The sequence below is a fragment of the Gorilla gorilla genome, chromosome 8 (assembly GCF_029281585.2).
Source record: "Gorilla gorilla gorilla isolate KB3781 chromosome 8, NHGRI_mGorGor1-v2.1_pri, whole genome shotgun sequence".
NCBI lineage: Eukaryota > Metazoa > Chordata > Mammalia > Primates > Hominidae > Gorilla > Gorilla gorilla.
This window is the reverse complement of record NC_073232.2, coordinates 111,866,855-111,887,558: the sequence shown is the minus strand read 5'-3', so window position 1 is coordinate 111,887,558 and position 20,704 is coordinate 111,866,855. Positions and strand designations below refer to the sequence as shown.

Here is a 20,704-nt window from a genome sequence, read left to right as displayed (position 1 = left end):
CGAAGGCTCACTACAACCTCCGCCTCACAGGTTCAAGCGATTCTCCTGCCTCCTGAGTAGCTGGGATTACAGGTGCACACCACCATGTCCGGCTAATTTTTTTTGTATTTTTAGTAGAGACGGGGTTTCACCATGTTGGCTAGGCTGGTCTCGAACTCCTGACCTCAGGTGATCTGCTCGCCTTGGCCTCTCAAAGTGCTGGGATTACAGATGTGAGCCACCGTGCCTGGCCGAAGGTTCAAGCTTTTAAGTCCAAATAGAATCTAGTGATTAGATTGATGCAGAAATTTAAACTGTACTTGGGCATCACTTGCTTCCATTGGCTCACCAGTGATTGTAGCTGATACAGTTATGTGACAAAAGATTCATTCATTTAGCAAACAAATCAGAAGTGCTTATTGTGTGTCAGGCACCAGACATTGATTTTTCTTTTTAGACATTGATTTTATATTAACTATTAGTTTCCATGTTACTTTACCTTGAATTGGGTCAGTAGATGAGAAATTTTCCTGGGGAGACACACTCTTCAGAAAAGGTCTAATTTAGGGAGGTGTTTCGAATAAGATTAATTTCCCAAATTTCAACAAAACTTTGTCCAGGAACATCATACAAAGTGTCTACCCTACGCTTTTATTCCAGTCATCAAATCCTTTAGAGAGATTCCAAGGATTATGTTTCACTGAGACTGATTTTATTTGCTAATGCTGATTTTGGGATTCAATCAATTTAAATTAGAAATCTGGAAGGGCCCTTCAGGATTGGAGACTAGATTGGTTTCTAGCTAGACACTCCCACCTTTGCAGTTTCAGGGTAAAATTTCTTTCCCAAGAAATAAAAGCATCTATTAAGAATGCTGCTTCTGCCAAGACTCTGTGTAGACCCAGCCACCATTGCCAGATAGTCTGAAAAAGTATAAAAAAATTAGCCGCCCCTCAGTGTGTGGTCATGAAGCAGGGCCAGGGGCACTCTTTAGGTATACAGCATAAAGTATGTCATAGACAGTAAATACTGGAGTTTAGAATCCATTTGTAAAGAACTGTCAGCTTGAGTGTATTAAGGCACAAAAGCAACTTCTGAAACACAGGCTTGATATTTGTTGCCGGGTCTCTGAATCATTTTGGAGTACCAGGACACTTAGCAATAGGTGGGATTATTTTTTCAGGGAAAATAATGGTGTTCCATTCTTAGGGTCATAGATGACTAGAAAAAGAAAGGTCCAAGGCTTAGAGGAAAGATCAGCTATAGATTGGAAATAAGCTGAAAGCCAGATATCCCTCTCACAGATTGGCACAGTTCCATGTAGAAGGTCTGCCCAGTGTGTTGAGGTGGGGCGAGAAGTTGGCATTGCTGACATTGCGCTTCTCCTTGCTGTAATTTCAGACCCGGATGCAGAGTCTACAGCCTGACCCAGCTGCCCGCTATCGCAATGTGTTGGAGGCCCTCTGGAGGATTATAAGAACGGAGGGCCTATGGAGGCCCATGAGGGGGCTGAACGTCACAGCAACAGGCGCAGGGCCTGCCCACGCCCTTTATTTTGCCTGCTACGAAAAGTTAAAAAAGACATTGAGTGATGTAATCCACCCTGGGGGCAATAGCCATATTGCCAATGGTATTGAGCCTTCCTGTGCTGGTTCCCCCACTTTCCCAACTCTTTGGGCTTTGCTGCTGTCAGTGCTTTCCAGTCTCAGCATGGTTTGGAGCTGAAGCTTTGGGCTGGGATAGGCCAGATTATAAGGGAGGGACTTCCAAACCTGATGTTCTCAGACAACGGGCCGCTTCAACCCTGCCTTTTCCTTTGGGGCACCTCAACAAAGGGTTACAGTATCCTCCCTTACCTACCAGCTTGACTTGTTCCTCTCATCTCCCTGGCATCAACTTCTAATGCCCTGGTAATGTGGAGACACACTGAACTACCCCCAGTCTATGTTTGATAGTTGGGTGGTGTCCTGCTCCTTAGGGCAGGATTGGAGGCGACCCAGCCAGCCACCCAAGGAAGATACTAATGAAGCCCCTGCTTTTCGCCTCACCTTTTCAGGATCCCAACTCACCAGAGGCAGTTTGTGTTGAGAACATGACAAAGCCTCATGACAAAGTGAATGGGGGTGGGGCCAAGGAACTGCATGAAGAAACCAGAAGGTTGTGTGGAAGTAAGAGAAAGGATAGCAGCCTAGGGCTTTAGGACTGGCTGGAAACCAAGTTGAGTGTCGAGAGGATGAGGGGTAGAGTAGTTCAGGACCTGAACGAAAGATCTTTGTAGACAAATGTTAGGCTCTGCAAATGGGTTCTGCGGCAGCACAGAGGTGGGATTCTGTAGTGAGGTTCTGTGATATCTGACCACCTGGCCTCCGTATCTTCCTCCACTGGTGGCAGGTGATGTGCTGGCATCCCTGGGCAGCAGTGTATCTGCTTCTTGTCTGGGGTGTGAGCTGCATTTATTCTCAGAATGATCTTTATTGATAAGACTTGAGCTGGCCTTCCTATCATGGATGTGGAATACATTAGTGACCTTACAAAGTTGGTGGGAACAGATACTTTACCTTCTTAAACAGGAGTTTAGGAGCAGTGGGTCCCCATCTTTTGGACTAGCTCTTAACGTTACTTTTCCCCGCTGTAGTGTAGCACAGCCACTCCCCTTCACTGGGGGACCTCAATGAGTTGGTCAGCTCTCTTGGCCTTACATGTGGCAGTTGTTTTCTTGTTTGCAGGTGCGGCCGGGTGTGTGGCAACATTACTTCATGATGCAGCCATGAACCCTGCGGAAGGTAATGATTCCTCAACCTATCACTCTGTGGGCAGCTGCACCTGTATTTCTTTCCAGTTTGCAGAAGAAAGAGCACATCAGTTTTGGTGGGAAATCCTGTTACCTTGTTTTACCACTAGAGGGTGCTCCCTCCATGTTTTTGGTACTTACGAGGCACCCTCTTGGACAGGAAGCAGATTCACTGGGATTTTACTAATCCCTGGGGCTTCCCTAGAAAAAGATGTCTCCATGTGGCCTGTTTTTGGGCTTTCCTGGGAGTCTCCTTTGTCGTAGATTTGATCTGTCCTGAAAGTTTAGCAGATTCATTTTTCTTCAAAGAGGTGAAGATGGATTCTGACTTTTTTTTTCCCCTCATGATTTGCAGGAATTGACACTTAAATATATTGCCTTTCTTATTGGAATGAAGCTAGTTGGGATAGGAGTGAAAGGTTAAATCGTAGAACTCAGTCCCTGCATTTCTGCTGGGATCTTGGCTTTTCAGTCGGAGGAAAATTCTCCAAAAACATTCTCCATGTGAGGATGAGCAAATGTGAAGGGATAGCATTGTTGCCACGTTCATTTTCTGTCTGGGCAAGGCCATGGGGTGGAAAGAGCCAAAGCTAAGCTGAAGCTCCACAGAGCTCACACCATGTTATCTACTTGAGGGAGTGGGAAGTGGTTGAAGACTAAAGCCAACTCTTTTTGGCTAAGAATCTTTTCTTTGGTAGAACTTCTGTCTCCTCCCCTCTAGGAGGATCACCATCTCACATTTTAAAAGTTAGGTGCTCTTTGTATGTGAGGATTGGGATTGTTAGGGGCCTGTGTTCGTGATGATCACTATCATGGAGTCATTTCTTGTTGGGAATTGTTAGAGGGTAAGATCAGAGATACGTACTTAGTTCAAGAAGACTCTCTGAAGCTCCCAAACCGTAGATATGTCCTGTGTGCGAACTGGCTGGCTTTACAGAAGTCCTGATGGAAGTGGGTTTATTGTTTTTTGACTCGTTACCAACCCTCTGCCTACTCCTTCCCCTCAAAAAAGGGAAGCTGACTTCTCAGGTTAGCCAGCAGCTCACTCATACTTTTTTCTCTCTCTATTCCATTGGCTGATCTGCTGACTTGGGACTCTGAATCTGGATACTCTCCATCACCGGTTGGCTGCTGTCACCATTTCCTTCCTTGTTGATGGCACTACTAGTGGTCAAGCAGAGGATGCAGATGTACAACTCACCATACCACCGGGTGACAGACTGTGTACGGGCAGTGTGGCAAAATGAAGGGGCCGGGGCCTTTTACCGCAGCTACACCACCCAGCTGACCATGAACGTTCCTTTCCAAGCCATTCACTTCATGACCTATGAATTCCTGCAGGAGCACTTTAACCCCCAGAGACGGTACAACCCAAGCTCCCACGTCCTCTCTGGAGCTTGTGCAGGAGCTGTAGCTGCCGCAGCCACAACCCCACTGGACGTTTGCAAAACACTGCTCAACACCCAGGAGTCCTTGGCTTTGAACTCACACATTACAGGACATATCACAGGCATGGCTAGTGCCTTCAGGACGGTATATCAAGTAGGTGGGGTGACCGCCTACTTCCGAGGGGTGCAGGCTAGAGTAATTTACCAGATCCCCTCCACAGCCATCGCATGGTCTGTGTATGAGTTCTTCAAATACCTAATCACTAAAAGGCAAGAAGAGTGGAGGGCTGGCAAGTGAAGTAGCACTGAACGAAGCCAGGGGTTCAGATGACACTGCTGCATCCTGCTCACGTTCTCTGTCTCCTGGAATGCTCCCACCTCAAGTGGAGTTAGAAGGAAGGTAGAGGGGCTCTCCCCCAGGATTTTGGTGTTTTGACTAACACCAGTTCCTGCCAACCTCTGTTGCCACCACCTTTCCTTCCAGGCCCTAAGCACGTGCAGCAAAGCACACCACAGCACCTTTGATAACCTCTCTCCATCCTGGGCCTGATGACCTGCTCTAGACTGTTATAGAGGGATAAGCAGCTCATTCCCCTGGTTCCTAATAAAAAGCCTTTAAATTAAATGGTTTCATTGGGTTTGTCTTGCTAAAGGGGAAGTGAAATGCTGTTAACTGTTCTTGACTTTCCTTTAAGCATAAATCAAGGGACCCAAAGGAAAGGTTTATTGAGTATGTCTGTAGTTTTCTGCTGATTTTCATGACAATTTAAGACATTAGTGGTAGGCCCCAAGCAATCTCCCTGATGGCTAGAACAACAAGCCCTTGACAGATCCCAACCAATCAGATGCTCCAGATCCCCACTATCTTCCCTAGGGCGGTAGCGCAGCACAGAAGAGGCAGATCTTTGCTCTAATTCGCAGCTCTGCCTGCAGCAGTGCTTTACAATGTGGCACTTGGTTTTTTTTCCATTTTAGTTGTGAAACTCAAATTATTCAGTGAAGCTGCAAGTCCTGAAGATTACGTGGTAAATAATACATTTCATTTTATTTTAAGGCTTTCACAGAGTACTTGAGCATGTGTGATCTCATTTGAACCTCACAAAATCTCTGAAGTAGGCAGTGCAGGTGTCATTTCTATTTTACAAGCAAGAAAGCTCAGAGGCTGTGACTAGTCCAAAGTCTCACAGTCAGTGCAGAAGTGGGACCCCAGCCCAAGTGTTTTGACCTCACGAATGAATCTAAGCGTGGCTTCGTACAGATGGGAAATGAGTGGAGGGCATCTCACATCTACTGCCATCTACTGAGGAAGCTCCCTGCCTGATGACCAGTTAGGCTCTGCTTGGAGACTTTTCAGAGATGGGGCTTTCCCTGTGCTTGGTAGGTCAGTGTGTTCCTTTCTTTTTTTTTTTTTTTTTTATATCACCAGTTATTAGCAAGTTCTTCAGTACATAGAAATGTACCCCTCTGAGTCTTCCACCTATCCTTGTTAGGTCATCTGTCATTCATTCATTAACTATTGAGTGTCTCTGTGGCAAGCACTGGTGTTGGAAATACAATGATAGATAAAACAATCCCAGCCCTCAAGGAGCTTACTGTCTGGAGAGGAAGATACATGGAAACAGGCAATTACAAGACAAAATGACAGGACAGAAGATAGAATAAACCTAGGATACTCAGAAGACAGAAGGATACCCAGCGTAGCCTTGGGTGACCAGGGTAGACATTTGGAGGAAGTGACATCTGAGGTGACACCTGGAAGGCAAATGAGCTAACTTGGTGAAGAGGGGAGGGGTTATGTTCTAGGCAAAGACCTGGAGGTAAGAGAATTAAAAAGTATTTGGGATTTGGTGTGCAAGTGGTTTGGTAGGACTGAAACAATCTGGGCAAGACATGCAGCCTGAGAGCCAAGCAGACACTGGGTCTTCAAAGCAATGCTACAGAGTTTAGATTTATCCTGAAGGCCATGCAAAAGCATTATGGAGTTTTAAGCAGAGGTGTGGTGTGATCAGATTTACAATTTAAACAGATCACTTAGGCTTTCTGGAGAAAGGATTAGAGGAGCAAGACTGGACAGGCAGGCCAACTGGTTAGGAGGCTGCTGCGGTAATCCAGGCAAGTGCATGGTGGTCTGAAGCAGGACTGTGGCATGGAGCCGGGAGCCATGTTAGGGTTGTAGAAGCAATAGGATTTGGTCACAGAGTAGATCTCGTCCTCCTCCCACCTGACAGCCCTTCAATATCTATGGAGAATCATGTCTGAATGCACTTGAAAAAACACTGTCGAGAAACCAGCAGGGTCTCCTAACCCTTATTTAAGTAGGCTATGCTGCCCCTCTGATTTAGCGTGGAGAGGAGAGATTAATAGTGCTAAGCGGTGGTTGCTGAGTAAAAAGAGTGTGATGATATCATTGTAAAGGTCATTTCAGAGGGTTTGCTAATAAAAATATAATTGAGTAGCTGCCTCCCAGTATGGACTGAGCAAGAGAGCAAAGGGATGGCTGTCAGGACCTAGTCTCTGCGGTCGGCTTTGCAGAGCTGTCTGGCATGGTATCTGACACAGAGTAGGCACAATGGCAATAAGGCTTATTTTTCAAGAATGGAATGCGGGGTAATTTCTTAAAGATTGGTGGCGGCTAGAGACCACCTCAGCTCTAATGCTGTTCACAAATAATGAGAAAAGAATACAAAAGTGATCTTCCAGCCTCCAGTTGTGCTGTAGCTACTGGAGGACATTTAGTTTGGAATCTGGACAGGACACTAGGTTCTGCAGGTCTCTTGGCCCAGTCACTAGAGGTCAAAGAGGAGATAGAGGCAGAATAATGTGACAGGTTGAACATTAGCAATGCCAGTGACTGGACACCTGGGTCATCTCCAAGGGGCTCAGCAGACCCAGGAGAACTGTGGGTGTTAGGGGACATCCCCAGATCCAGAGCCTCTGTGGAGAGCCAGGTAGTTCATGTGACACCTGGAGAATCCAGTACCAAGCCATCATCAAGTGGCCAATTCCTGCACAGTGCTATGTGTCAGGGAAAATGAGAAAATAAGTCACAATTTGGCCAGAGGAAAATGTTCTTCATTGGAGAGCTGAGACCAACATGAGTGAAACAAACTTATAATAACACAAGACACTATAGAGACATGTACTGGATTATACAGAAATTAACAATGAGATTTAGAGACAGGAAAGATAAGTGTAGGTCAGAGTAAACAGAGAAGAAGGTGGCTTTGATGAATAGAATTAAAAAATACTTTCATAAAAGCCAATAAAAGTTGAATCATGCTAATTTCATAAAATTTAGAAAGCACAGATAAAAAGAAAATACTTCGAATCCCATTACCCAGAGAACTTGACCTTCTAACAGACAGAGCTTTGACAGCAATGACACGGATAGCCTTGCACAGCAGCGAGCTCTCAAATACAGGAGCTGGGGTTGGTCAGCCCTGCCAGGGATGCTGTACAGTGAAGTTGAACTCCTGGAGGGTTGCAAAGCAAGATGACCTCTAAGAAGCCTCCTAGCTCTAGATGTGCTCAGGGCCAGCCTCAGCCCCACTATCCTGTAACCTGCGTCCTGGTCTCCAGGCCAGATATCTTCAGTGCCTGTCAGGAGATGGTGCCAGACTGTCTCACCACTCTGAACTTTCTCTCTCCACCAACCTATCTACTCTCCTTTTGATCATTCAGATTCTACCTACCCATAGCAATGTTTCTGATATTATAAAGGTGCCACAGGGGGCCGGGCATGGTGGCTCGAGCCTGTAATCCCAGCACTTTGAGAGGCCAAGGCAGGCAGATCACTTGAGCCCAGGAGTTCAAGACCAGCCTGGCCAACATAGTGAAACCCCATTTCTACTAAAAATACAAAAATTAGCCAGGGTGGTGGCATGCACCTGTAGTCCCAGCTACTCGGGAGGCTGAGGCACAAGAATCACTTGAACCTAGGAGGCGAAGGTTGTAGTGAGCCAAGATGGTGCCACTGCACTCCAGCCTGGGTGACAGATCAAGACTCTGTCTCAAAAAAAAAAAAAAAAAAAGTGCCACAGGGGACTTATTGAATAAGCTATTGATATTATTGAACATTCATACAATGAAATGTGGCATGCCATTTATACTGAGATGATGGAAGAAAATTTAATGATGCAGAAAGATAGACACTGTATTCTGTTATGTGAAAGAAATTGGTTATAGTGAGATCTCATTTTTGAAAATTATAAAAAAATTATACATAGAAAAAATAATGATATATACATCAACATACTGGATGTGCAGTATTTTGTTATTTCCTGGAATCTTAGACTGGTAAGTGGAGAACAAGTTCTGTTGGAGTCACACACAGTATTCCCTTTATTGCCACCACTGCCACCACCACCTCTGCCACCCTAAGTAGAATGGAAAATGTTTACACTTCAAGGCACTTAAATCTTTCTGTAATTTCCACCTGTGATAGTACCTTCTGCTTGCTGGGGCAGCACAGAATCAGACTAATCCTTCTCTCTGACAGCCCTTCAAAAATATTAAGACAGCTGTCATATCACCCTGGGAGGGGTCAGAGCATGGAGATCCTGAAAGCTAGGCAAAAGAGTTTAGACTTGCCTTGGCAGCTAATGAGGAGCTCTTGTGGTTCTTGAGCAGGTGGTTGCTGAGTAAAAATCTGAAGTAATATCTGAGGACAATTCAACCAGCAGCCCAGATACAGGAGACCCTGGAACAGGGAGAGCCTGAGCTAGAGACAGGGACTCTAGCAGAGGGGCTACTGTCATAATTTAAACAAAGATGAACCTGAGAAAAATTGTTACAAGATGAAAAGCACCTGACGATGGTTTAGACATTCATGTGGGAACTTACCTGTAGGTTGTCTTGCACTTATCTGACTGTTTTGTCTCTCTAGATTAAAATCCAGAATCATGTATTTCTGGAATCACCCTCTGTCTGCACTGCACATAATGGATGCACGATTACTACTTGCTTCCCATGGTCAGACACCAAGACTTGTCTGGAACATGATGGTACTGGGGTTAGAAATGAGCCATTTCATTTCACAAACATAGATTGAGCAGATGGGGGCACTGGAGTAGAGGCTAGGCCTATGTGATGGTCAGTTTTATGCATCAGTAGGGCAAAGCTACAGTCCTCAGTTATTTAAACACTAATTTAGGTGTTGTTGTCACCTAGGTGATGATGCGACTCAAGCAGAAATTATGGTGCCTAAACAAAGGCAGCGATGGGAAGGAGAGGAAGAGACAAAGTGGAGGGATATTTAGGAAGTTGATCAACTGCACTTGGCCATCAGATGTACTCAGGGTTACAGAGAAGGAGGATTCTTGGATGGCTTGCAAATTTTAAAAGGAAAACCAGTTTTTTGGATAGGAATAAGAAATATAATTATGAACATGTATTGTATTTGGGGCCCGAGTAGATTTTCAGGATCTGCAATATGGATGTAGAAATATACAGTATAGAGGTTACAGCTTAGCCATAGAGGGGATGGAGAAAGTTAGCATTTAAAATAAGTACTCTCTTTTAACCTCTTTAGAAAACAACACACATAAAATGCACAGCTGGATGAAATTTGACATATATTTGCTCCTGCGTAACTACCACGGTGACACACAACAGTTCCAAAACCACAGAAGACTCCTTTGTGTTCCCTCATAGTTAATATCATCCCTCAAAGGTAACCAATATTCTGATTTCTGTCATTATAGCTTAGTCTTGCTTGTTCCTGAACTTTGTAAACATTAATTCATACAGTATATATTCTTTTGTGTCTGGCTCAACATTATGTCTGTAAGATTCATCTATGTGTGTGCATATAGCAATTTGTTCTTTTCCGTTGCTGTGTAGTTTGAGTATTTATGCATTTTATGTATGCATTCTCTCATTGACTAATACACAACCCAAACATATTTGGGTTGTATATTTGTCATGGTTCTCCAGAGAAACAGAACCAATTATATATGTTATATGTAACCAATTATATGCATGTATGAGAAAGAAAGAGGAGGGATTTTTTTTTTTTTTTTTGAAGAAATTGACTCACATGGTTGTGGGGGCTGGCAAGTCCAAAAGTTCTGCTGTTCTGTAGAGCAGGAGGCTGGAAACTCAGGCAGAGTTTCTATGTCATAGTCTTAAGGCAGAATTCCTTCTTCTCTGGGAAACCTCAGTTTTTGCTTTTAAGGCCTTCAACAGATTGGATGAGGCCATTATGGATAATTCCTCTTACCTAAAGTTAGTTGATTGTAAATGTTAATCACCTCTATAAAATATTTCACAATAACATCCAGACTAACATTTGACCAAACAACTAGGCACCATTGCCTAGCCAAGTATACATAAAATTAACCATCACAGGTTGCTTCCAGTGTTTCACTATTTCCAGTTTTTACTGCTATAAACATTCTTGTACCTGTCCTTTAGCGGAAAGAAGCACTCTTTTCCATTGGTTAAATATGAAAGCAAACTTGCTGGGTGACAGGGATATATGTGTTTAGCCTTGGAAGACATTACCGATGTTCCAAAGAGGTCGTAGCAATTTGAATTCCCTCCAGCAATATATAAGAGTTCCAGCTTAGCAGCCGGGCGCAGTGGCTCACGCCTGTAATCCCAGCATTTTGGGAGGCCGAGGCGGGCAGATCACGAGGTCAGGAGATCGAGACCATCCTGGCTAACATGGTGAAACCCCGTCTCTACTAAAAATACAAAAAAAAAAAATTAGCCGGGTGTGGTGGTGGGCGCCTCTAGTCCCAGCTACTCGGGAGGCTGAGGCAGGAGAATGGCGTGAACCTGGGAGGCAGAGCTTGCAGTCAGCAGAGATCAAGCCACTGCACTCCAGCCTGGGCGACAGAGCGAGACTCCATCTCAAAAAAAAAAAAAAAAAAAAAAAAGAGTTCCAGCTTAGCTGGGCATGGTAGGATTGTGCCTGTAATCCCAGCGCTTTGTGAGGCTGAGGTGGGCAGATCATCTGAGGTCAGAAGTTTGAGACCAGCCTGGCCAATATAGTGAAACCCCTTCTCTACTAAAATATGAAAATTAGCCGGGCATGGTGGCACATGCCTGTAGTCCCAGCTACTCAGGATGCTGAGGCATGAGAATCTCTTGACCCCAGGAGGTTACATTAAGCCAAGGTCGCACCACTGCACACCATGCCACCACTGCATGATAGAGCGAGACTCTGTCTCCAAAAAAAAGAGCTCCAGCTTAGAGCAAATACTCTTTTTATCTACTTTTAAATTTTTATATAATTTCACACTTTTACAGAAAAGTTGCAAAAACAGTATATTCTTTACCAGATTCACTAATTGCTATAATTTTGCCCCGTTTGATCTATTGTCTTTCTATCAATCCATATACGTGCATACACATATTTTTTCTGAACTATTTATGCCCCCTTTATCCATAAATATGTCAGTATTTCCTAAGAACAAGAATTTTCTCGGCCGGGCGTGGTGGCTCACGCCTGTAATCCCAGCACTTTGGGAGGCCTAGGCGGCCGGATCACGAGGTCAGGAGATCGAGACCATCCTGGTTAACACGGTGAAACCTATCTCTACTAAAAATACAAAACAATCAGCCGGGCCTGGTGGCGGGCGCCTGTAGTCCCAGCTACTCGCGAGACTGAGGTAGGAGAATGGCGCGAACCCGGGAGGTGGAGCTTGCAGTGAGCTGAGATCGCGCCACTGCACTCCATCCAGCGTTGGCGACACAGCGAGACTCCGTCTCGAAAAAAAAAAAAAAAAAAAAAAATTTCTCTTACATAACCCCAACCCATTTATGGAAATCAGAGAATTTGTAACATTGATACAAAATGCTTATCTGAGCTATAGTTTATATTTAAATTTCACCAATTGCTCCAATAATGTCCTTCATAGCTGGTTTTTTTCTGATCCAGCATCCAATTCAGGATCACACATTGCATTTACTGTTCATATCTCTTTAATCTTCTTTCATCTAGATCAGGTTCTCAGCCTTCCCTTATCTTTCATGAACTTGATTTTTTTGTTTGTTTTTAGATTACAGGCCAGTTGTTATGTAGAATGCCCTTCAGTTTGGTTTGTTTGATGCTACCTCATAATTAGATTAAGGTTATACAGTTTTGGCAGGTGTACCATAGAAATGATATGGAGTCCTTTTCAAGGCAGTGAGGTCAGTGCATCCCTTTATTGGTATTGTTAACTGTGATTAAATGGTTATGGTTGTGTTCATCAGAGGAACTCACCATGGAGTTACTAATTTTCCCTTTGTAATCAATAAGTTATTTTCATGGGGGTGCTCTGAATCTATGTACATATCCTCTTCTTTATCAAACTTCTATCCACTAGTTTTAGCATCCATTGATAATTCTTGTCTAAATCATGGTTGCACAAAGATGATATTCTGATGCTATCATTTCTGCTATAAGAGAGAGCTATCCCTTCTCTTTTATTTATTTATATTCGTATGAGCTCATAGATTATTTTATTCTATGGCTATTCTATAGTGATATTACCACTGTAATATTGTGCTATAATACCACTGTGATGATAATAAATAATTACCATTATTTATTCTGATGTTCGAATAGTCCCAGATTTGGCCAATGGGGGTCCCTTCTGATTCCTGTGTCCTTTTTCTATATCTCCATTTTTTAAAAAGCACTTCCTTGCTTTCTGGCACAACACGATATTCTAAGCTTATCTTGTACTTTCCCCCTCTCAGTCCTAGAATTAGCCATTTCTCCAAGGAGCCCTAGTTTTTTGTTTTTTTTAGTACAAAATGGTATTTAGAAACCAAGATCCAAGTGCCAGGTATACTCAATGCTACTGTAGTGTCTACTTCTAGGCCCTTTAGCCCACAGAGCTAAGAAATATACATATTTTATCTTAATTTCTACATCTGTACACACAGACACACACACACACACACAATCATGGATTCATATAGATACCTCCAGTTCCATCTCAACACCACAAAATTCATTTTAGTCCTCCCTTTCTCCATATTTATAACTCTCCTCTCCAACAGCAAGAACTAGCTTCCAATATCCTCAGTACATTTTCCCATTTGCCCAACTCTACAGCACACAAAAGGTATTTCAGAATTGCTGACCCATATCACTACAGAAAAAACTCCTTCTAACTAGAATTAAATATTTGTTGGGCTTGTTTATTTGGTTTTATCCTCCCTTCAGCATCGCAATATTATTTGTTTAAAATAGAGTTATTTAAAATGAGTTAAGTTCATTTCCTTTTTTTCACGTCAGGTAACATGCTGATGTCTTAAGGTTTGAAGGAGGCACATCTCACATGTGTGTGAATACCCAAATCATCATGTTCATGGGCTAAAAAAGGATGCATTTGTTTCTATTTGTATTCCATTCTAAGTTTCTTCCCCCTTCTCATCCTTGTTGATTTTTTTAATGGAGCTTGTGGATTTTGTGGATGGGCTTCACCGGGTCTATAAACCCCCCGGAGTTTTATGCAAAATATTGAATATGTCTGCCTTTGGAGCAAGGGTAGAGAATCCATAACTTTCATAAGATTCTTTTTTTTTTTTTTTTTTTTTTTTATTATACTTTAAGTTTTAGGGTACATGTGCTCATTGTGCAGGTTAGTTACATATGTATACATGTGCCATGCTGGTGCGCTGCACCCACTAACTCGTCATCTAGCATTAGGTATATCTCCCAATGCTATCCCTCCCCGCTCCCCCCACCCCACAACAGTCCCCAGAGTGTGATATTCCCCTTCCTGTGTCCATGTGATCTCATTGTTCAATTCCCACCTATGAGTGAGAATATGCGGTGTTTGGTTTTTTGTTCTTGCGATAGTTTACTGAGAATGATGGTTTCCAATTTCATCCATGTCCCTACAAAGGACATGAACTCATCATTTTTTATGGCTGCATAGTATTCCATGGTGTATATGTGCCACATTTTCTTAATCCAGTCTATCATTGTTGGACATTTGGGTTGGTTCCAAGTCTTTGCTATTGTGAATAATGCCGCAATAAACATACGTGTGCATGTGTCTTTATAGCAGCATGATTTATAGTCCTTTGGGTATATACCCAGTAATGGGATGGCTGGGTCAAATGGTATTTCTAGTTCTAGATCCCTGAGGAATCGCCACACTGACTTCCACAATGGTTGAACTAGTTTACAGTCCCACCAACAGTGTAAAAGTGTTCCTATTTCTCCACATCCTCTCCAGCACCTGTTGTTTCCTGACTTTTTAATGATTGCCATTCTAACTGGTGTGAGATGATATCTCATAGTGGTTTTGATTTGCATTTCTCTGATGGCCAGTGATGATGAGCATTTTTTCATGTGTTTTTTGGCTGCATAAATGTCTTCTTTTGAGAAGTGTCTGTTCATATCCTTCGCCCACTTTTTGATGGGGTTGTTTGTTTTTTTCTTGTAAATTTGTTTGAGTTCATTGTAGATTCTGGATATTAGCCCTTTGTCACATGAGTAGGTTGCGAAAATTTTCTCCCATGTTGTAGGTTGCCTGTTCACTCTGATGGTAGTTTCTTTTGCTGTGCAGAAGCTCTTTAGTTTAATTAGATCCCATTTGTCAATTTTGTCTTTTATTGCCATTGCTTTTGGTGTTTTGGACATGAAGTCCTTGCCCACGCCTATGTCCTGAATGGTAATGCCTAGGTTTTCTTCTAGGGTTTTTATGGTTTTAGGTCTAACGTTTAAATCTTTAATCCATCTTGAACTGATTTTTGTATAAGGTGTAAGGAAGGGATCCAGTTTCAGCTTTCTACATATGGCTAGCCAGTTTTCCCAGCACCATTTATTAAATAGGGAATCCTTTCCCCATTGCTTGTTTTTCTCAGGTTTGTCAAAGATCAGATAGTTGTAGGTATGTGGCGTTATTTCTGAGGGCTCTGTTCTGTTCCATTGATCTATATCTCTGTTTTGGTACCAGTACCATGCTGTTTTGGTTACTGTAGCCTTGTAGTATAGTTTGAAGTCAGGTAAAGATTCTTAAAATGATCTTTAACCTCAAAATTTAGGAGCACAATAGAGAAGAGCAGGAATCCAGGGACCCTCTAAGAGGCTTCCCACTAGTGGGGTAGGAAGTTCTGCCAGACTGTGAGACTCTCAGGACAGACAGGATCTTCTTTATCTTATATGTCCACTGCTGAGCATGCACATAAATGCAGAGGGAACAGAAACCAAAGGAAAATAAAAGAGAAATGTGGGAGCAAATCTGTACCTTGAAGCAAACTCAGGATTGCCCTTTCTTTCTAAGCATTTCCCCACCAGTGACATCAGCTCAGACGTCTTAGATTCTGGGCCTCCCAGGGCATGCCTAGAACCACACCATGGTGGGGGTGGGGACACAGCCTGGGCATCTGTCTATAGGCATACATAGAAAAATAAACTAGGCCAGGCGCGGTGGCTCACGCCTGTAATCCCAGCATTTTGGGAGGCCGAGGCAGGTGGATCACAAGGTCAGGAGTTCAAGACAAGCTTGGCCAAGATGGTGAAATCCTGTCTCTACTAAAAATGCAAAAAAAGTAGCTGGGCATGGTGGCGGGTGCCTGTAATCCCAGCTACTGAGGATGCTGAGGCAGAGAATTGCTTGAACCTCGGAGGCGGAGGTTGCAGTGAGCCAAGATCACACTGCCACACTCCAGCTAGGGCACAGAGCAAGACTCCATCTCAAAAAAAAAAAAAAAAAAAAAAAAAGAGAAAAGAAAAGAAAAGAAAAATAAACTAGGCTGGGCACGTGGTGGCTTACACCTGTAATCCCAGCACTTTGGGAGGCCGAGGCGGGCAGATCACCTGAGGTGGGGAGTTCGAGACCAGCCTGACCAATGTGGTGAAACCCTGTCCCTACTAAAAATACAAAAATTATCCGGGCGTGGTGGCACGCACCTGTAATCCCAGCTACTCGGGAGGCTGAGGCAGGAGAATCGCTTGAACCCAGGAGGCAGAGGTTGCAATGAGCTGAGATTGCGCCACTGCACTCCAGGCTGGGTGACAGAGCAAGACTCTGTCTCAAAAAAAAAGAAGAGGAAGAAAGAAAGACAGAAAAAGAAAAAGAAACTAGAAGAGAAACCCCAGTTCATTGCAAAGATAACTGACCCAATGCTCTGATTTACTCCCTGCACAGGTTTCTTTTGGCTGCAAGGCCCCTGCCAAATTGAAGAACAAGAGCAATTATACCTGAATAGAAAAGCCATGAGTCATGAAGAATTAGTCCCCTGCAGGCACTAACTGAAAGCTTTCCCTGGGTATGGTGGGAGGTAGGGACCCCCACTGACGTCTAAAACAAGATGTTTCATTGAAGGGTGGCACTGCTCCTCGGGGAGCTTCTGCTGCTAGAGAGGGGCCTAGGAAGGCAAACAATAAGGTGAGGGACTCTTGGTCAAGGAATATTCTCCCTGGATTGCCTCCTTTAAACAGTATATTCCACTAGGCACAGGTGAAGACAGAAGAAGATGCAGTCCCTGCCACAGGGCTGAAAGAACGTTTAGAAAATCAAGTGTGAGCAAAAGCCAAATTGTACAACACAAACCGAGCCCACACTAGCTGAGTGATCTGTGGGGTGGGGTAAATCAGAGGAAGCTACCAGAGGAAGGAGGGGTATGAATTTTGAAGAAGACTTGAGCCTGAAAAAAGAAGAGAGGTGAGACATGGGCATTCCGTCTGGCAGTCATGGCTCAAGGAAGAAGCGGAGGTATGGAGGAGAGGCAGCTTGACTCTGAGAGCAGAAAAGGGAGGTCTTGCTTCAAAGACCAAATTGGAGGGGACTGGAGTCCTATGCCTGTAAGAGGCATTGTTCTTCAGGAGGAAGAGATCATGTGTGGGGCTGACTTGAGGAGTAAGGAGGATGGCAAGAAGTTACTGAGGTCCCCTGGGACCGGGGATGGAAAAATTTACCTGGCTGGACAGGTGACTGTGGGATCGTGTATTAATCCTATCTGCTAGCAGATGAATAAAAGATGAAAATAAGAATTGACACTTTATAATACTCTGTGCACTTATATTGCATTTTCACATGTAGTATTTTTACAAGCAACAATTGAATTGTAATTCTTGCACATCTACTATGTGCTGATCATTGCGGGTAGCTGCTCAGGTGAGCCTCACAACCACTCTCTGCGGGAAACATAAAGGAAGCCATGTACTATCACTTGATATCATGTGCTCTAAATTTGCTCAAATGTGAGTCTCATGAGAACCCTATGAGTCAGATGTGGCAGAAATTATTATTCCTGTTTTACAGATGAGAAAACTGATGTTGAGAAAGGTTAAGGCACTTGCTCCCAGTCATATAGCCAAGGACTGTCAGCCGGCCCTTTTTGACTCATACTAAGATCTTAATAGCTTACTTCCATTTTGACTTCATGTGCACAGTGTTAACAGTGACCTCCATGTTTTTGTAATGCCATTTTGGCCTAGGTCTGCTGCCCACTTGAGCTAAACACTCTCAATTCCTGGCATTGATTTACCAAAGGTTAGTAATTCAGCTTGTTGAGGGTCTCAAGGTCACCATTATTTCTTCATGCCAGGGCTGGGTCTCAGGAAAGCAAACAAAATGCTGATGGTCACTTGGAATCTGAGCAAGCAAGGAGGCTATCCCCGGGGAGACACCTTCCTCAGCCCTGTCTGCCATATACTCCTGCCAGCCGCTGGGAATCCACTTCCACTGCCCAGCCGCCTCAAGCCATCAGCCTACTGTCAGAATCCAAGCACCAAGCGCTTCTTTCCCTTTTCCGCAAATCCTCCCTTATCCAGGATGATGAGCTGCTTCTTTCCATTTTTCCAACCCACACAATTACATTGCCAAGATGGTCCTTGCGGGTCTCATCTCCAGGACGTGAGAACTTAAGGCTAAATCCTGAGATTCCTGCTTTATCTTCTGCCTAGCTCACCTTATTCTAAGACTGCTTTCCACAAATCTCAGAGGTGGCTACAACACAGTGCCAGGGGCAGGATGGGGTGAGTGAAAGGCCCATACATGGCTCCAGAGGAGGCTAGTGGGAGCAGGAAGACAGCCAAAGATATGTGGGGAGTGAATGCTACTTCTTAGCTTCCAGTGAAGATCAGACACTGTAACTGTTCATATCATGTTAATGGTTTGACAAGGTTTCTACCTAAGAACAGGACATCAAAACAGGCTCTGGAGCAAGGGATCAGATTAGGAACTTGAGTCAATGTCGTGTCTCACAGGTGTTCTCAGACAGATGACTATATCCTTCCCTGGGTACTTGCAGGGTAAGCACATCCCCTCGAAATAGCAGCAGCTCTAAACATGAAATTCTTCCTGGAGGATTTTCTTACTCTTGAGTTCTAGTCTACCAAATTTTTTGAGCACTTACTGTCAGGCATTCAGAATGTGAGCAATGACAATAAGTTACCTACACTTTTGCACTTACAATATGCTGGGCCCAGTTGATTCTCAAAACAGTTCTGGGAATTAGCTATAAAAATGCCCCCATCTTACAGATGAGGAAGCTCAGGCTCAGAAAGGCAAAAAAAAACATGCCTGAACTCACACAGCAAGAACATGACAGAACAAGCGTTCCAACGCAGGATTCCAAAGGTAGTGTGGCTCCCCAGTGCCCCTCAGGGTCCCTAAGAAGTGAGAAGCAGTCCTGCCTGCAGGAGCCCATGTCCCAGGGGTGAGACTGATTTGTAAAGAGATCATGAGACATAAGTGCTGTAATAGAGGCGTGAGGAAAGTTGTTTCCATTCTCTTTCTGCCTGTTCCTGGAGTGGTACTCACGGGAGGGGACCCAGGACCTTTGGAAATGTAAAGTGTAATACTTAGGTTTCTGTAATTGGTCACTTCTTTGCTAGCTGTCAGAGGTTCAGGAGGCCAGTGAGGAGTGGCCTGCTTGGAGGGTCCTTGTATTTACATGACAGCCCAGGGCTGTCATATCCATTGTCTTGTGTGATCCTATCCTGCTGCACTTGCTGTTCCCTCTGCAAGGAACGCTCTTCCCCAGATACCACCTGGCTCGCTCTCTCTTTATCTTTTATTTATTTTACTTTTAGATAGATGTATTTTTTGAGACAGGGTCTCGCTCCGTTGCCCAGGCTGGAGTGCAGTGACATAATCTTGGCTCACTGCAACCGCCATCTCCTGGGTTCAAGCAGTTCTCATGCCTCAGCCTCCTGAGTAGCTGGGACTACAGGTGCACACTACCACATCTGGCTAATTTTTACATTTTTTGTAGAGACAGGGTTTCGCCATGTTGGGCAGGCTGGTCTCAAACTCCTGACCTCGAGTGATCCACCTGCCTCCCAAAGTGCTGAGATTACAGGCATGAGCCACTGCAACTGGCCTATTTATACATTTTTTGTTTGTTTGTTTTGTTTTGAGACAGAGTCTCGCTCTGTCGCCCAGGCTGGAGTGCAGTGGTCTGATCTGGGCTCACTGCAGCCTCCGCCTGCTGGGTTCAAGCAATTCTCCTGCCTCAGCCTCCTGAGTAGCTGGGATTATAGGTGTGCACCACCACACCTGGCTAATTTTTGTATTTTTAGTAGAGACAGGGTTTCACCATGTTGGTCAGGATGGTCTCAAACTCCTGACCTCATGATCCACCTGCCTTGGCCTCCCAAAGTGCTGGGATTATAGGCATGAGCCACCACGCCCGGCCTATAATTATGTTTTTGAGAAAGGGTGTTGCTTTGTCACCTAGGCTGCTGCACAATGACGCAATCACAGCTCACTGCAGCTTCGACTGCCCTGGCTCAAGTGATCCTCCTACCTCAGCCTCCCAAGTAGCTGGGACTACAGGTGTAAACATCATGCCCAGCTAATTTTTTAAAAATGGTTTTGTAGAAATGAGGTCTCCTTATGTTGCCTAGGCTGGTCTCAAGCTCCTGGACTTAAGTGATCCTCCTGCCTTGGTCTCCCAAAGTGCTGGGATTACAGGCGTGAGCTACTGAGCTTGGCCTGGCTCACTCGCTCACTTCTTCCTGGTCTTGGTTTCAGTCTCACCTCCCCAAAGAGATCTTCCCCAAATTCCTTATCTAAAATAGCCTCCCCTACCGCTCTATCCCTTTCACTCCGCTTTATTTCTCTTATTGCACTTAACCGCTGTCCGAAGTTTTTTATATGTTTGTTTATCATCTGTCTCCCCCAAATGAGGACTGGGACTTTTTCTGTTCTCCAGCACCAAGAACAAGACCTGGAACACAATAGGTACTTAATAAGTAATTTGTTGAGCAAGTAAACCAATTTAAGCCTTAAAACAATGCTGCAAGGTAGGTGTCATTAAAATTGTGAAGCTCATGGCCATCTGGTAAGGAAGGAAGCAGGCCTAGAGGAGTCATGTAGCAGGTCCAGGTCCCACAGTGCACACCCATCAGCCCGGGTACATGCCCGGGTCCCCCTCTTTCCCACCAGTCTCTTTGCCCAACACTATTCCTCTCCTCCCATGACTCAAATACTCCATAGTTCTGTGGTCCAGAGACTGTTAGTTCATTGTAGAAAGGAAAGAAACCCAACAATACCCGGGAGAGCCATTTATAATCCCTGGGCAGGGCAGGGTCGTGTCCTCTGAGGAGCATGACACAGCATCAGTGTCACCAGCTCTTTGAGGA

At 44.3% G+C, this 20,704-nt stretch overlaps 1 protein-coding gene and 1 non-coding gene across 6 annotated transcripts in view; one reads left to right on the top strand and one right to left on the bottom strand.

Moving 5' to 3' along the window:
• SLC25A28 (solute carrier family 25 member 28) overlaps positions 1–4,783 on the top strand; it is a 48,799-nt gene extending 44,016 nt beyond the window's left edge. For 4 of the 5 annotated variants that reach the window (XM_055352732.1, XM_063710407.1, XM_019034839.4 and 1 more), the window contains exons 2-4: positions 1,381–1,609; positions 2,706–2,762; positions 3,939–4,783. In XM_055352732.1, coding sequence (XP_055208707.1) covers positions 1,381–1,609; positions 2,706–2,762; positions 3,939–4,456 — 804 coding nt within the window. In that variant the 3' untranslated portion in view covers positions 4,457–4,783. Of the gene's footprint in view, positions 1–1,380; positions 1,610–1,712; positions 2,148–2,705; positions 2,763–3,938 lie in introns of those variants that run through there. The other variant, XM_019034840.4, reaches the window with a different exon arrangement.
• An 8,599-nt stretch (positions 4,784–13,382) lies between these two features.
• LOC115936148 (small nucleolar RNA U13) lies at positions 13,383–13,483 on the bottom strand. The gene has a single exon (XR_004071725.2). It is a non-coding gene; the product is annotated as a small nucleolar RNA U13 (small nucleolar RNA).
• Positions 13,484–20,704: the final 7,221 nt, after the last annotated feature.